The sequence below is a fragment of the Epinephelus lanceolatus genome, chromosome 23, assembly GCF_041903045.1.
Source record: "Epinephelus lanceolatus isolate andai-2023 chromosome 23, ASM4190304v1, whole genome shotgun sequence".
Taxonomy (NCBI): domain Eukaryota; kingdom Metazoa; phylum Chordata; class Actinopteri; order Perciformes; family Serranidae; genus Epinephelus; species Epinephelus lanceolatus.
In genome coordinates this window covers 14,099,633-14,115,066 of record NC_135756.1, presented here as the reverse complement: position 1 = coordinate 14,115,066, position 15,434 = coordinate 14,099,633, and the positions used below count along the sequence as shown (strand labels likewise).

The window sequence follows — 15,434 nt, the reverse complement described above, 5'->3', positions numbered from 1 at the left end:
ATTTCAGTAAACGTTTTAAACTAAATTACATTTCCTGTTATTCGTGTCAGACTCAGGTTACTGTGCCTTGAACTACGTGGAGCTGATATTCAGTGTTTTTGGTTTATTATTGTGTAACATTTTTGTCCTTTTTCAAAATGTATTTATCTTACAGTAGCTGTAAAGATAAAAACTAATAATAATAAATAAATAAATATATTGTCCAAAAAAGACAGGACTTTTTTTTGTTTTGTAGGCAATAAAAGGAAACAAAACATAAAATCCTTCTTTAAGTTGTTTCCCCTGTAACTATCATCAGCTGGTTGTCATTTCAGGCTAATAAAAAGGGAGACCTGCCCATTAGTCTAAATGACAAGTGTAGGCAGCAGACAGGAAGGTGGCTGAATGGTGGCGAGGCGGTGTTTGTGCCAAGTGTCCGGTGCTTGATAAGCCGAGAAAACCATGCGTAATTGTTGCTGCGCGCGGTGGGTAGAGAGGGCGCCCGGAAACCCATTTGTGCGTCAGAAACACAAACCCAGAAACACTGTAAAAAATGTCATTAACGGCTATCCACACTGCAGAAGTTCTCACAGGGTATCATCAAGTGTTATTTTAATTTTTCTTAGGAACTGTGGATCAGATTTGCTCCACTTTCCCCCCGCTTTTTGTGAGAATATTAACAGAAATATTTCTTTGAATCTTTGCTGAATTAAAGCAGAATGCGGTGACAAATGTGTCCAAAGCCACTCAGAAAAATAATAATCCAGGTGATAAATAAAACGCATGATTGATTTAAAGCTTTCACCCACTTTGAGACACTTCCCCACGTGTTCCACAGTCCGAGCCTCACTGTTAAATGATGTGAGGATGTTTTTTTTTTTTGCAGTGTGCGGAGAGGCACCGCTCTGCCGGCCAAGCTGAAGCTCCAAATGCGCCCTCCCCTTTTCTCCTTTTATTTTTTGACACACGCTGTAGATCCGCTCTAATAGCCTATCGCAGTTTGAGACACTCACTTAACAGTCTCACACACACACACACACACACACACACACACATACACATACACATACACCGCGCGCGCGGCTGAGCCCAAAAAAAGCACACTCCTCAACTCCACCGGTGGGGGGGACACAGATACCAGATGAGATTTGTTTCCAAACGCGCACCGATGGCGGTGTGAGGCGTTTGGCTGAGAAGTACACACGGCGTTGTGGATTTGTGAAAACCCTTTTTTTTGTGGTGCATCTCCTTCCTGTGTGGATCCTGGTGACGGGGAAATAAAACAAAAGCTATGGATTACTCAGTCTGCCTACTTTTACTCCTGTCAACCGTGTCGTCTGTGTCGACCGGACAATTCCCAACAGCGCAGATGTGAGTACAGCTTCATAACAGCCTGCTGGCTTTTCAAAGTGCAGTGCGCCAGAATTGACACTGCTTTATTTCTCACAGTCAATATTTATTCTCCAAGATGCGTGTGTTTGTCATTAAACGGCAAAGTTATATTCAAAATCTTCAATTTAAAGTGTAAATAGCAGTTGTTGGAACATTCTCCTCGAAGCGTCTCAGCACAAGCAGAAAGCGCTTCCTCCTCGCCATCTGATGATGATGATGATAGCACATTACTTAGGATACAACTTTACCCCGTGAAACATGAGAGCCAACGCTACTGTCCATTTGTTGCCAGCTTGCAGCGGTGTGACATGTGGCTTCCTGTCAAATGAATCACCCCAGGGAGGCAGGCTGAGGTCTGAATGTAATGTGGCGTCCCCAAACTTTTCCTCCAGCATCTCCACACACACACTCCTATTACACCGCAGTTTGTCTGAGGACTCTGAGACGGTATATGTAAATAAATCCGATTCATTGCACAGTACAGGACAGCTGATGGTATATGGAGCTGTTTTCAAGCAACGTTCACTGAGCTCAGCTTCTGAGACGTGAATATTTGGTGGTTTTCTCTGACCTCTGATGGTAAATTGAATATCTGTTGGTCCAGCATATCCTGCTGAGACCTGAACTTTTGTTTGGTATGCATTCTTAATTTCTCCTCGCTATTTGGGATCAACAGGACCTGATAAGTACAAAAATTTAAACAGTGTCAACGATGATAAAGCTCCAGCATCCTCAAAGGTGTACTTCCTCATTAACAGCGTCTTGTTACTGTTGCTAAAGTTGGTCAAATTTGTTGCCATATCAAACTACAAACATTATTAATCATAAATAAACAAGTTTCACTTTTTGTCCACTTTTGTGTCTGCAGACTGACTTGGCAGAGATGGCTGCCATCTTGTTTTTACACAGATTAGTGTATTGTGCTCTTACTACCACTAGATGGCACAAGAAGTGTCCACGAACGAGGACAACAGGTCTAAGTTAAGAAGAATGAAGTATAAGATGCTGGAAACCCAAAATGTGATGTCCTGATATGAAGACGCAGAGTCTCAGGAGGATATGAAGAGGTCACCTTTGGCTCTGGGAACTTGATTTTTTTTTACTGCTTTCTGACATTTTATCAAAAAAAAGATTAACTGATTGGTCAAAAACATAACTGAAAGAATAACGGATCATTAAAACATTCATCAGTTGCTGCCCTTTATGAAATAATAGAGGACTCAAGCTAGTATTTGTCATATTCTTGCAGACCAAGTGGGCAACTTGTGAGACTTGTGGCCATACTTCACGAAAGACACTAGTGCTCTATAACGACCCAGACACCAAATGGACATCAAAGAACTAGTGGTGATGAAGGCCAACTGTTGTGACGCCTCACATCACCTGTGTCTCGGCCAAAATGTTGCACTAAAACACGCTGCAAAGACTACAGCCAACAGCCAACCAGCACACACATTCTGCGTCTGCATGAGAGGAAGTAACTCTCCATACCAACCTGGTCTCACTCCGAAGTCGTCGAAATCTGGCGCTTGGGCAGTGACTTGCAGCGGCAGACACTTACGAAAAAAGCTATCCTTTAACGTAGGCATGATACGTGGCCGGTCGCTATATAGTAGTTAAGGCAATGAAAGTCCAAGTAGGGAAGGCGGGTGGGCCGTGGACGTGTACAACAACCACCGACTTTCACCCGGGAGAGCGGTGTTTGTGTCCCGTAAGATTGTAAAGCCAAACCCTGTTCTTTTTTCCTCGACCTAACCATGTGCGTTTGTTGTTGGAGGGAAAAAACATCAATTCGCAGTGTTGTACCAATGTAGTGCGTTTATTTTGAAAGAGACTGTGTGTAAACGTTAAATTTCCTGTGACAACAAAAGTGTGTTTTGAAAGAAGACAATGCATGCAACAAGCAGAACTTGACACTGTATCCTAGAACGTCAACAACCAACGTACCCAGGGTACCTTGCATGTCGTATCTGGACGTGGAAAGTCCACGACCAAATGTCGATATGTGACGAGGTCGTAGTGGGAATGTGTTGTCCATACCAGCAGGTGGCGGTAGTCTGTATTCATCAATCAAAAACGGGAACAAAAGGGCCGACAGGACAGATACAAGATGCTAGTTAGCCAGTTAGCACATTAACAACACAACCTGATGTTGAAAGAACAAATTATAATTATCGTGGGCTAGTGAACAACAACGCAAACAGTTACGAACTATTTCTGTTTAAGAGCTAATTGAGCTAATTGGCTAAAAGATATTTTACCATATATGACAAGTTTGTTTTGATCTCACGCCCTCTTGACTTTTGTCCTTTGTTTTCCTTACCTCTATTTGTCTTCTTGTCCACCGAGGTGAAATGCTGATTAGAGTAATTTGATTAATCAACAGGCTCTGCTGTCTCTGATGCCGATTCAAGATGCTGAATTGGCAAAAAAAAGCCAACAAGGGCTGATAAGTGCCAAAGGTTTGGGACAAACCGCAAACATTAGGGCAACAGACGCTCACCAACAGCCTGACATTGACCAACAACCGGCTGTCAGCTTGGTGTATCAGGACCTTATGACTCACACTCAGACCTAACTTACTGGTTTCTTTGTAGATGCAGTTGTCTGCCAATTCACATTGACTTGTATGCACTCAGTTTGTCTTTTATTTGTTTCTTTATCCACCTCAGTATGGACTTATCATTTACAACACGCAGGCTAGTAGTTGTTATTAATTATCACAGTATTTTTCCCTCCAACTATGACCTAAGAACTCAGCACTTGACCTGCAGCCAGGGTTATGAACTCGAGGTAAGGTAGAGGTATCACTCTCTCCGTCTAAATTTGACTCCCAACCTCTATATTTGCAGTGCAGCATTAATAGATCTAACAGATGATATATCCACAGTTCCTGAATTAAACAAACATGTAGGTGTGCGAGCCTGTTTAAGCTACCATGCTGCACCTTACACTTAATCAACAGGTTTAAGATATTCCAGATGGTTCTACCGGAGGCTGGACTACAGTGTTTTTGGTTTTGAATGCAGCCCAAGTATGGTCCCCAGGAGAGGTGGTGAGCCATGATGGCACTCAGCCTAATGGCAGAGCACAATGATGTCAGACTAGCAGAGTGGCCTGCCCACTCCCTATATTTCATGGGCACTAAGTGGATTGATCTGTGGGTTGCGTACATGATATTCACACAGGCTTGGCGAGCTGCAGACCCACTTTCACTGACATAGTTGACTTACTGAGTGGAACTGGCAATCTGTGCCGGAAAAACAATATTAAAATTCACAACAAGATTGGCAGGAGCTCTTCGTTTGAATTAGGAAAACTTCATTTGGAGGAAAAGACGATGCCAGAATCAAACGAGAAAACACTCAGTCATCTCACGGAGTCTGTATTTTGACATCTGCTTCTTGGCCATCAGCAATAATGACAAATTCTTGCAGTGAAGGAAAGGCTCAGTGCAAAAAATATCTGAATTTCCCCGTCCCTGTGTTTGACTGCAGCCAGTCGTACTCTCGGTGTACTCTTGTCATGATGGTGATTTTGAGTGACAAGCTTCACGTTGACTCCTCAAGGTGAAAATCCCGGAGAAGCGGGGGAACTAGAAGGGCAGGGATGGAGAGACTGAAGTGTGTTCTCCTCCAGGGAATTAAGAAATTTGGATAAGTCTTAAGTAGCTCAATGTTTTGTGACTAAAAACATCTATGTTTACACTGACATTGCCATGTTCCTCCTTTCTTTCCTTCTGTCTTCCTTTCTTTCTCACCTCGCTGTCTCATGGCTTGAAGTGTGACTGTATCTCTGGGCTCCATCTCTAACCTCACATGCCAGCATCTGTCTGCTTCAGATCTTCATGTCCCCTCTCTTTCTCTCAGCCCTCCCTCCATCCCTTCTCACTATCTTCCTCATCGCTCTCCCTTTCCGTCTTGCTCACCCCCCATCCATCTTCTTTCCGTCTGTCTCTCCGTGTATCTCTCCGTCTCTCTCTCCTTTTCTTCGTTGCCCGAAGGCGGATGATTAACATCATCGAATCTGAAATGCAAAGTCTGATGTCATAGACTTGTGCCCCAGAGATCTCGGCGCCAGCTAGCACATTGAGAGATCAGGGGAGATAAAAAGAAAAGATAGAGACGGAGAGAGAAAGAGACGGCAAGGAAATCCAGACGACTTGGCCTTCTTGATCTCAAGCGTCTATTGTACATGGACGTTTTTCTGCGTGAATTCTGCATGTTTACTGTTACCCGCCCTCACAGCCAAAAACACAAGACACGTCCAAATCTCTGTGCCATCCCGTGCCAACGCATTGTGTTGAATTCAGCCACCCAGGCCAAGACTTGATCATATGCTTCTTTCTGGCTTACGCCTTAGTCACCGTCGACAGACATATTTTGTCTCCGTCCTCCCTTTTTCCACAGTTTCTGTCACCCTCTGCTCCATTTCTCCCGCTCTCACTTACTTTTTTTCCTTTTTTTTAAAGGCTAACTTGATTTCATGCTCAACCAGCTAAAGAGCCATGCTTCCCGTGTTCTCCTCGTCTCTGGCGATCAGTGGGCATAATGTGAGGAGGCACTTCATCTGAACGGAGGCAGCAACATGGGCAGCTCTGAGCAGAGAGACTGTAAAGATATATACTGTATATACCAATATTCAGTAGGTTCCTGAGGTATGAATTCTGATCGAACAAGGTCCAGGCTTGTGTGGAAAACAAGACATTGATAGGTTTCAGGGAGCTCATACTCTTTTTCCATCAAATTAGCTCCGGTTCTTGAATCAGCTCCGTTCAGGACTCTTGGAACCTTTGTGCTATCGTCAAACCAGCCCACCTTTTCCCCAGTTTGGTTGGAACCATTGTGATGATGGATACGTTATCAAAGAAGGACGTTGCACAATGCACAACAGAAGTAAACAGTAGTGGCAAGATGGCCGATCACATCGACTGCCTGTTAGCTTTTGTTCTGTTGTTACACAAATTTGTTTTTATCAACAGAACAAGCATGGACGACTTATTAATGAAACTGCGCTGACACTGACACTGACACTGCACGCTCACTTCTTCATTGTTTGCCTTACTTTCCAACCTGTAGAATATGACACGCCCACTGTTGTCGTCACGGTTCGAACAGCAGGTTTAGAAATACCTGCTATTTGGTTGAAATGCTCTGAACAATCCAAGATTAGGTGTGGGAACTGCAATGGAACCTGTTCCATGTTGGGGAAAAGGGTATTAAAGGAGCAGGGCTGCCCCCCGACTAAGGACTTTCCTGGTCGACCAGTAGTCGTCATTTATGGCCATTAGTCGACTAGTCGCCTGCATGTTTACGACGTTAATTTAATTATTAAATTATATATTTTGGTGGTTTGAGTTGAAGGTGTGAGAAAGAATAGTATCAGTAACATTGTTAACACTGTGCTACATTACAGAGAAATACAAAACCGTACTAATGAACCTTCATTAATATAGGCCTATATTTTATCTACAAGTGCACGTCACACACTGAGCGAGCCGCCTGTTAATGACGCTGTGGGCTAATGGGCATGTAGCTACTTTCATGTTTCAGATGATACGTCATGTTTGTAGTCGACCAGTGAAGATGAGTTTACATATCACCTTGGGTTCGTCCTTCACCTTCTCAAAATGATCCCACACTTTGGATTTCCTGTCCGACATGTTATTAACTAGCCTGTGGAATAACCGCAGGTACCAGCCCTGGAAATTAGAGGCCGTACACATGCCTCGTCTTTGACAGCCTGGAAAATGCGAGCTCTGGGTGCTTTTTGTACCAGTTCTCAAGAGCATGGTGGCAGGTAGTCTCTGCTAAGCAACCTCAACAAGCATCGTATAGCCTATTTCCCTGAAATCCTGAGTTCAGAGCTGATCTTCTTCCAGGAGCTGTTTATAAGGGTGTCGTCCGTGGGACAATTGGGGGCAGCCCTAATTCCTGTAAAGGTAAGATTTAGTGGCAGCTAACAGTGAGGTTGCAGATAAACTTCTCTTGAGTGCCAAGTGTGTAGGAGAACCACAATGGCCGGCGCAAAAAAAAAAAAAAAAAAAGGAAATGTGAATGGCCCTGTGTAGAGCCAGTGTTTGATTTGTCCGTTCTGGGCTGCTGCAGAAACAACATGACGGACCCTGTGGAAGAGTACTCCCTCCATTCGTAGTAATACTGTTTAAACGGCTCATTCTTCTCTGACAAGAACACACCGATTCTTGTTTTCAGGTGTTTAAAACTAATAAAAACATAGTTAATAATGCCAATAGATGCCCCTAACTCCTACACACTGGAAGTTTTTTCTTTAATCAAGTGAGAAAATCTGCTGAGTCAAGATGCTGTTGAATAAAGTGTCATTCACTTGATGGTTGTTTACTTTGCCGGCATTATGTCTTGGTCTCAGTCCTGACACTTGTTACATCCCAGCAGCCTGACACTGACAGTGGTCTGTAATGAATATGGCTCAGTTCCCACTCGAGGCCACTTGGCCATATGCATCTTATTTCATGGCCAAACTTCCTGCGGATCCCAGATGCTTGGATGCACTGCTACTGAACAGTTTGCTCATAAAATGTGATGTATTGCACCCATAAAAAACTATATAGCAATATGAAGATAAAGAAGATAATCATGACTTTTATCTGCGATGCCGTGATAGACAAATAATGGAGCTGTGATTTAAAAGTTGGCTCGCAGCAAAGAAAACTTGTTAAATCGCCATTGTGGCGCTAGGAGATTTGAACCAGAAAATGCGCCTATATCCCTGGAAAATCACACCGGCTACAGTCAGGATGTCCAAAACATTATATTTTCTACAAACTCTGTTTTATTTTTGTCAATGGGAAAGCTGCAGGCATTGTGTTTTGATTGAATCACAGAGCCTTGATCTTGTTTCTTGCTTTGGGAGAGAGGTTAAAATGTCTCATCTAATAAAATCAGTGAATGAATTAAAAAAAAAAAAGGCTGATGATAAATTAGATTTCCCTTCGACTTTGATGGTGTCAAATCTAACTCGGATTATGACACTGATAATACGGGAAGGTTTGAAGAGGATGAATCAAATGTAATGAGCAGATGGAAACGATCGGCTCAGGCTCGTCTAGGGTTTCCTTGGCTGTGATTTGCACCTCTCAGCCACAAGAGAGTTGGTGCTAGCAGGTATATTTCAGGAGGCATGCTCCTGCCTGGAGTCAAGCAGCTGGCGGGCTATATCTGTTACAAACATACATGCAAGGGTGCAAGATCTGTGCCCGTGGATAATGCCCATGTGTCTGTCTCTCTACTCTCACTTTGTTTTCTTTCAGCCTTTCTCACAGTTTTTCTTTTTGCCCTTTTCTCGCACTTTTCTCACTCTTTCTCTCCCACTCACTCCCCTTTACCCCCATCTGAGCCCTGGCTATATTTATGCGAGCCTCTGTCTTTGGGAAACGGACGCTGAGTGTCCTGACTCAGACGTAGGTAAAGATACAGGACAGAGGGGTGTAGAGTGGCATGGACTTCCCATAAATTTCCCCCCACTCCCCTGCTGATATTTTGTGAACTCCTTGTTTATGTGTGGCCTCTGAGTGTTGCTTTAGTGTCTGGTTAAAGACATACATAATCATATCCCTCTGCCCTGTATGTGAGAAGAATATCCGGGACTAATGAAGCAACCCCAGTACTGTATTACTTCCACACAATCCTTTGCCACATGGAAATTCCCAAGAATTTTCCATTGCAGCGTTGCCCAGGCAACCTTGGGAATAGCTAACAGCTGTTTGGTCGGGAGCCCTCTCCCCCGCGCAGGAAGCACATCTGTATACAGTAATGTAAAGCCAGAGGAGTGTAGCTTTAAGGAAGTGTTGTAAATCAGGCGCTTCCTTATTTCATCGATTATTTATTTATGAGGCTTTTATATGTCTCAAGGGGCGCTAAGAAAGAAGCTACCAAACTAATCAATAATCAGTAAAGTAAAACAGTGTACAACACACTGAGGCAGACACAGAACAAGATACAGGGGAGATCGTAGGAGAGACATAGGAGCAGAGTGTTGTGTGTGACTCAAAGTTCAATATCAAACCCTGTGGCTCATGCTGCCTGTCGTCAGGCCAAGTATTTGTGGCTTTTCCTTTCTTGTCTTCATGATCACACATTTGTTTGTTGGTGGAGAAAATACTGCCGCTGGTGGGGCACAGGGAGACTTTGTTTTGTAAACCTGTTGAATACATAAGAAATGGATCATTAAGCTAAAAACAAGGCGAACCTGACAAGAACAATATAAACTAATTGGCTTGTTAAAAGTATGCAGTTATACTGAACCACTCACGCTCTGTATGTCAACAAATTATATCCATCTAAGAGTAAAGAAAGTTTCAGATTTGGGAAATATGCTTATTCTATTCCTGCAGAGAGTAACTGTTCTTTATTTATGAGGGGGGAGGGGTGGTGCAAAATGGGGGAGGCATGTCACAATTTTTTAAGCACTGGGGAGGGACTTATGTTTGTTTATTTTGCCCTAGGGGAGGGACATACAGCCTCATACAAATACACAAATCTAAACCCTAAAAACCTGGGGGAACTGCCCATTGGTCCGACAGCCCATTGTTCCAAAGTCCGTTCCGAAATCATCATGATGCCCTGTGGTTAAGGTCTGGTTAGGTTTAGGCACAAAAACCACTTGGTTAGGGTCAGGGAAAGATCATGGTGTGGGTTAAAATGAAAAAGAAAGTGACAAACACATAAGCCGTGAGCCTGCTTCGCCTCAAGCCTTTCCCAGCTGACCCAGAGCCGGTCGCGGCGCACCGTCAAGGTAGAAATACGCCCGCCGGGAGCCGTTCAGCACCGCGGACCGTCGGACTAATGGGATGTCGGACCAGTGACATGGACCCAAAACCTGGGTCCGTGTACTTCGTGGCCATTTGTTTTTCGTTTCAAAATAACAAATTGAAACACGAAAAACCAACCATTACCCGTTTTTTGTTTTGAAATGACCAAACGAAAAGGAAAAAAACAATCCGTCTCCCGTTTTTTGTTTGATAATAAAGAAAAGAAAAACAGAAAACGAATCGTTATCCATTATCTGTTATCCGATTTAATTTGGGTTTAGTTGGGATCTGTGGTGATTTTGTACCCAAAAAAGCAACAATCACAATAATCCTATTCCAGAATGTTTGTAGTTTTCAGCTTTTAACTTTCGAACATCACAGGATTAAGATTTAAAATCTAATTTCGTTCACCATGCCAAATTACTGATAGTATCCTAGCTGTCCACTGCTGTTTATTTGGGAAAACGGTCATTATGCCCATATTGCTAATGCTTGCTGTGCGCACGCTGTGATGCGTGTGTGTGATGTGTAGGCTTATTAAATTCTGATGGTTTGTGTGGTAGGATGGTTGGCTGTCACGCACCCATCTTCTGCTGAAGTGCACACACTGCTTGTGTGATAATGATGATGCAATTTATAGGCACGGTTTGCATTTTGCTTAAGAAATGAGCTGTTTGTTTTTGGTTTTAACTCTCATTCCTGTACTGTTTGCTTGTTATATCGACTCCCATACCAACATTTGGTGGGAATATATATTTTTATAAATGGTTAGGGCCTATTTATGGTGGAGGGAGGGTGATGCATTTTCTCCTAGTCACTCAGAGAGGCTTGTGGAAAAATATTTGTAGCTTCTGGGGGTGTCAAGATGAAAAAAAAAAAACACCTAATTTTTTATATCTGCTCCAATGTAGGTGATGACTTCATCACCATGGCAGCGTCACGTGACAGCAATATTTTGGTGATGGGGTTATCGTCCCTGGCCTGTTGAATTACGTAGCGAAATGGAACTGTAAAATAACCAGCAGTAATAGTTGATGAGTGCCCATTAGCTAATTTTGAAATAAAAGTTATAACTAGAAATGTGGTAAAGGGCCTGATAATAAGCCAACTTATCCTAATCACGCCAGAGGCGCTAAGTGCTCCAAATATCTCGAGTGAGACACTACGAGCCCATCTGATGTGTAATATTTTGAGAGGGACGTGGAGGAAAGTGGACCCATGATGGCCTGTGATGGCTTCTCTTGAGCCCCTTAATGGAGTCATATCGGCGCATAAGAGCTGTTAACGCCAGACTACACTACACTACCACACTACAGTGGACGGTGTGCGCAGCCATGAGGGGGACTAGTACTCAGTACAGCACTAACAGTAGTCTGCTTGTGTAGGCGTCTAGATTGACGTTAATTGGACATTTTGGCCAGGGGGGGATCTCTAATCTCTCTATTTATACCCATCGTCCGAGAATTGTGCGTGTGTGTGTGTGTAGTGAGGCAAAAGGTTAGGGTTGATGTATGGATGGATGGGTCGAGGGTTTGCTCAGAAAGTGTGAAGGTGACAGGGTGTGGAGGTTTAGTCATTTGAGCAGAGTTCAAAATGACATGTAGCAGAGAGGAAGGCAGCTGGAGGGGCGAGGATGAGCAAGAGGAGGATAAAAATCCTGATTGTATGTTCTACAGTAATTTCTAAGGGATTGAAAAGACGACACTTAATCATGTTGTGGTGTGAGGAAAAACCTTCTGCAAATAAATCGCTATAATTCTATGTGGGGTGCCATAAGCTTTTTCATGTTTACGAGATCGTAGTTTCCACACACAACCTGACCTACATTCATGCATGCATATGAGAAGTATAATATCAATTAGCCGCTGTTGTTGTTCATTAGTCTAGCATTGTGCTGGAATCTCACCAGCAGGTGCGATTGCTCTGCAGCGATGACAAACACTTGCAGGTGTCACAACAATTCCGCCTCCTCCGATTTAATGTGTCCAGACACCTGCTGGGAGAGGTGATACAATGGGAGCTGTTAGTTCTGTCAGGATGTATATGCCTTTTGACATGGAGGGTGTGGACGAGGCAGACTTGGCGCTAGGGGGACGGCGAGTCAGTCCCAGCTAGCCGCGGTCTGAGAGTGTGAGGTCAAACGTGGGCAAGGGTAGGAAGAGAGTCCGACCCCCGGCTCTTTGTGGCAGTCTCACGTTGCCAGTGGACAGACTGTAGATAACCAAATGGCCTGGTTTGACTTTGTTAATGGAGATTTCTTGGAATGGGAGTTATTGCAAATGAATAAATCAATAAATGTACCTTATTTCGGTTGGTTTGCTTTTTGAAATGTAATATAAAAAACTGACACCTCATTCCAGCAACAAATACCTGATCTGAGTCACTCTTGTTTTTGTCATCTTGACCTTTATTGGAAGACTGTTTCACAGCATGGCATTAATATGAAAAAGCTACATTTTGTTCAGGTAAGGTAATTTTCTACTCTTTTGTGCAGCTCTGTAGGGAGATCAGAAGTTCCCACAGGTTCTAGGTTGGTCGCTCTCTTCGTTGTGTCACTGCTGCTGTGGTGAAAAATAAAAGATCAAGAATAATTCCATTAGGTACAGAAGCCCTGAGAGGCAAGTGAGAAAAATCATTTCTGGTGACACCCTTTTGACTTTAGCCGTTTGTTTTCTTTCTTCATTTTCATTTCTTTTCTTGTGCACTTAGCTATACCACCAATCAGTGATTTCACTCACTGACGGCCTGACAGTGCCCAACAGCTGACCATTTGCTTTTAGTGTCAGAGCCCTTATGTCACCCACCAGCAGGACCATTATTGGTCCAGTGCGGCACAGTGCATTCTGGTAATTGAAGGTTTTCTACCTCATGAGCAAAAGTGAATGTCGCAACTTTTTTTCTGGGTTTTCTCTGGTCATCAATTTCAAGAGTATTTGTGTCTTTTGTCTTTCTCTCCAGCTGTGAAATACTTATTTAATACTCTGTATCTTCTTCGGTCTGCCATGTAAAGCTAAGCAAGATTGATTAGATTAGAAGTTTGGACTCGAATTAGGGCAGCTGCGGTGAGGACTCTGCCTGAAAGGGATGCTTTGCTGATTTTCAACCAGCTCTGTGTCACTGTATCTAGGCCATATAAAGCTAAAGCCAACTAACCAACATGTTTTGGTGGCTAAATATGGTGGTTAATTGAGAATTCAATTCAGTAACAGTCTTTAAAGTTGATAAATGCCCCTCTAGTTTGGCTCCTCATCTTATATGTACAGTAAATACCTGTGGTGAAGCTTCAGACACGTCAATAATACAAGCTGTTTGTCTTTGGCCATCAGTTCACCTGATTAATTAACTTCATTGCAGTCAGCTTCCTGTAACCCACACCTGCTCTATCAGTGCATGATTGCCCACCAGCACCACCCCATCATTTGTTAATGATCTCATACAATGTCTTGTCAGCACCTCCACAGCGTAATACACCCTAACATAAGCGTTCGATAGAAAATACTGTTGTCAAGGCTTCACTTTAACCCGGCTCTTCAGATGCAGGCAGGGGGCTGCGGTAAAAGGCTCTGACTGATTTGCTAAGAGGGAAATGGTAGAAGAGAGGCAGAAATATCAATAACGTCTTGCCATTGGAGATAATGAGGCCGCAAGACATTTACAAAGCCTGCAATTATGGTGTTATTGACCTCAATAAAGGGGAAGATATCATCACTTGTCTCCTTTGTGCTCCGCAGTTATACATGTGAGGGGAGGGAGAGGGGAGGAGGACAAAGGAAAGACTTTTCTAGCATTATGAGTTCGTTGGGAGAGACAATATGTGTTAGGTAGCAAATCATGCTTTTAATTATGTTGAGTTTGTAAGATTTAAAATGTGCGCTTTCAAAGGAAGGAAGAAAATATGATGTAGATTTACAACATAATACACAACAGCAATTGGATAGTTAAGGCAGAGAGGTGGAAGAACAGAGGAAGTATGTAGGGGAGAATGGGGATGCAAGGAAGGACCTAAGCAATGAGGTGTTATGCCATTGTTCCAACGGCCCCAAAATTCAAAACCCCATTAGTCCAAAAAATGTCTCATTGAACCAAAAGCCCGTTATCGGAAAAACATAGCCTATGCCCCATTTTTCCAAAAATAGTCACTTCCTGCAGTTGGTTTCAGTTACACAGGGATTCCCGAATGTTTTTATTGAACCCTCGAGATTTGTCCCAGCAGCTTTTCCCTGAGATCCTGGGTGTTTTTACTGATCCTTTGCAGCATTTTTCAGCAGCATTTAAGCCACTGACTCCAGGTGTATTTACATACCAATCGCGGTGTTTCTCAGCAGCATTTGAGCCGCCAATCCCAGGCGTTTTTATCGACCCATCACGGCTATTCCCAGTGATGTTTGAGCCACTGATCCCAGGTCTTTTTTAACCACCCTTCGCAACGTTTCTCAGCGGCATTTGAGCCACCAATCCTGGGTGTTTCTACCAAACCTTTGCAGCGTTTCCCAGCTGTATTTTAGCCTCCGATCCCAGGTGTTTTTACCTATTAATCGCTGTGTTTCTTAGCAGCGTTTGAGCCAAGTAACCCAGGTGTTTTTATCGACCCATCATGGCTTTTCCCAGTAATGTTTGAGCCACTGATCCCAGGTCTTTTTACCCAACCTTTGCAGCGTTTCTCAGCAGCGTTTGAGCCACCAATCCTGGGTGCTTTTACCAAACCTTCATGGTGTTTCTCAGGAGCTTTTGAACCACCCAATCCCTGGTGTTTTTTTTTATCAATCATGTGTAGACTTTCCCAGCAGCATTTGAGACAGCAATGCCAGGTGTTTTTACCAAACCTTTGTGGCGTTTCCCAGCTGTATTTGAGCCCCCGATCCCAGGCGTTTTTACCAATCCTTCCCAGCTTTTTCCAATGGCATTTGAGCAACCGATCCTGGGTCTTTTTCACCCACTTTTCTTAACATATCTCAGTAGCATTTGAGCCAATGACCCCAGGCGTTTTTACCCATTCATCGCGGCATTTTTTCACACCGTTTGAGGCACCAGTCCCAGGTGTTTTTATCGACCCATCCTGTCTTTTCCCAGTGATGCTTAAGCCAATGATCCCAGGTCTTTTTACCCAACCTTCGCAGCATTTCTCAGCAGTTTTTGAACCCCCAATCCCTGGTGTTTTTTTACCAACCCTTTGCGGACTTTCCCAGTGGCATTTTAGACAGCAATGCTGGGTGTTTTTAGCAAACCTACACAGCGTTTCCCAGCTGTATTTGAGCCCCGATCCCTGGTGTTTTTA

The 15,434-nt window shown here is 43.5% G+C and overlaps 1 protein-coding gene across 1 annotated transcript in view; it reads left to right on the top strand.

The window, feature by feature from the left end:
* Nucleotides 1-929: 929 nt before the first annotated feature.
* cacna2d1a (calcium channel, voltage-dependent, alpha 2/delta subunit 1a) overlaps nt 930-15,434 on the top strand; it is a 173,328-nt gene continuing 158,823 nt past the window's right edge. The window contains exon 1 of the mRNA XM_078164982.1: nt 930-1,350. Coding sequence (XP_078021108.1) covers nt 1,271-1,350 — 80 coding nt within the window. The 5' untranslated portion in view covers nt 930-1,270. The remainder of the gene's footprint in view (nt 1,351-15,434) is intronic.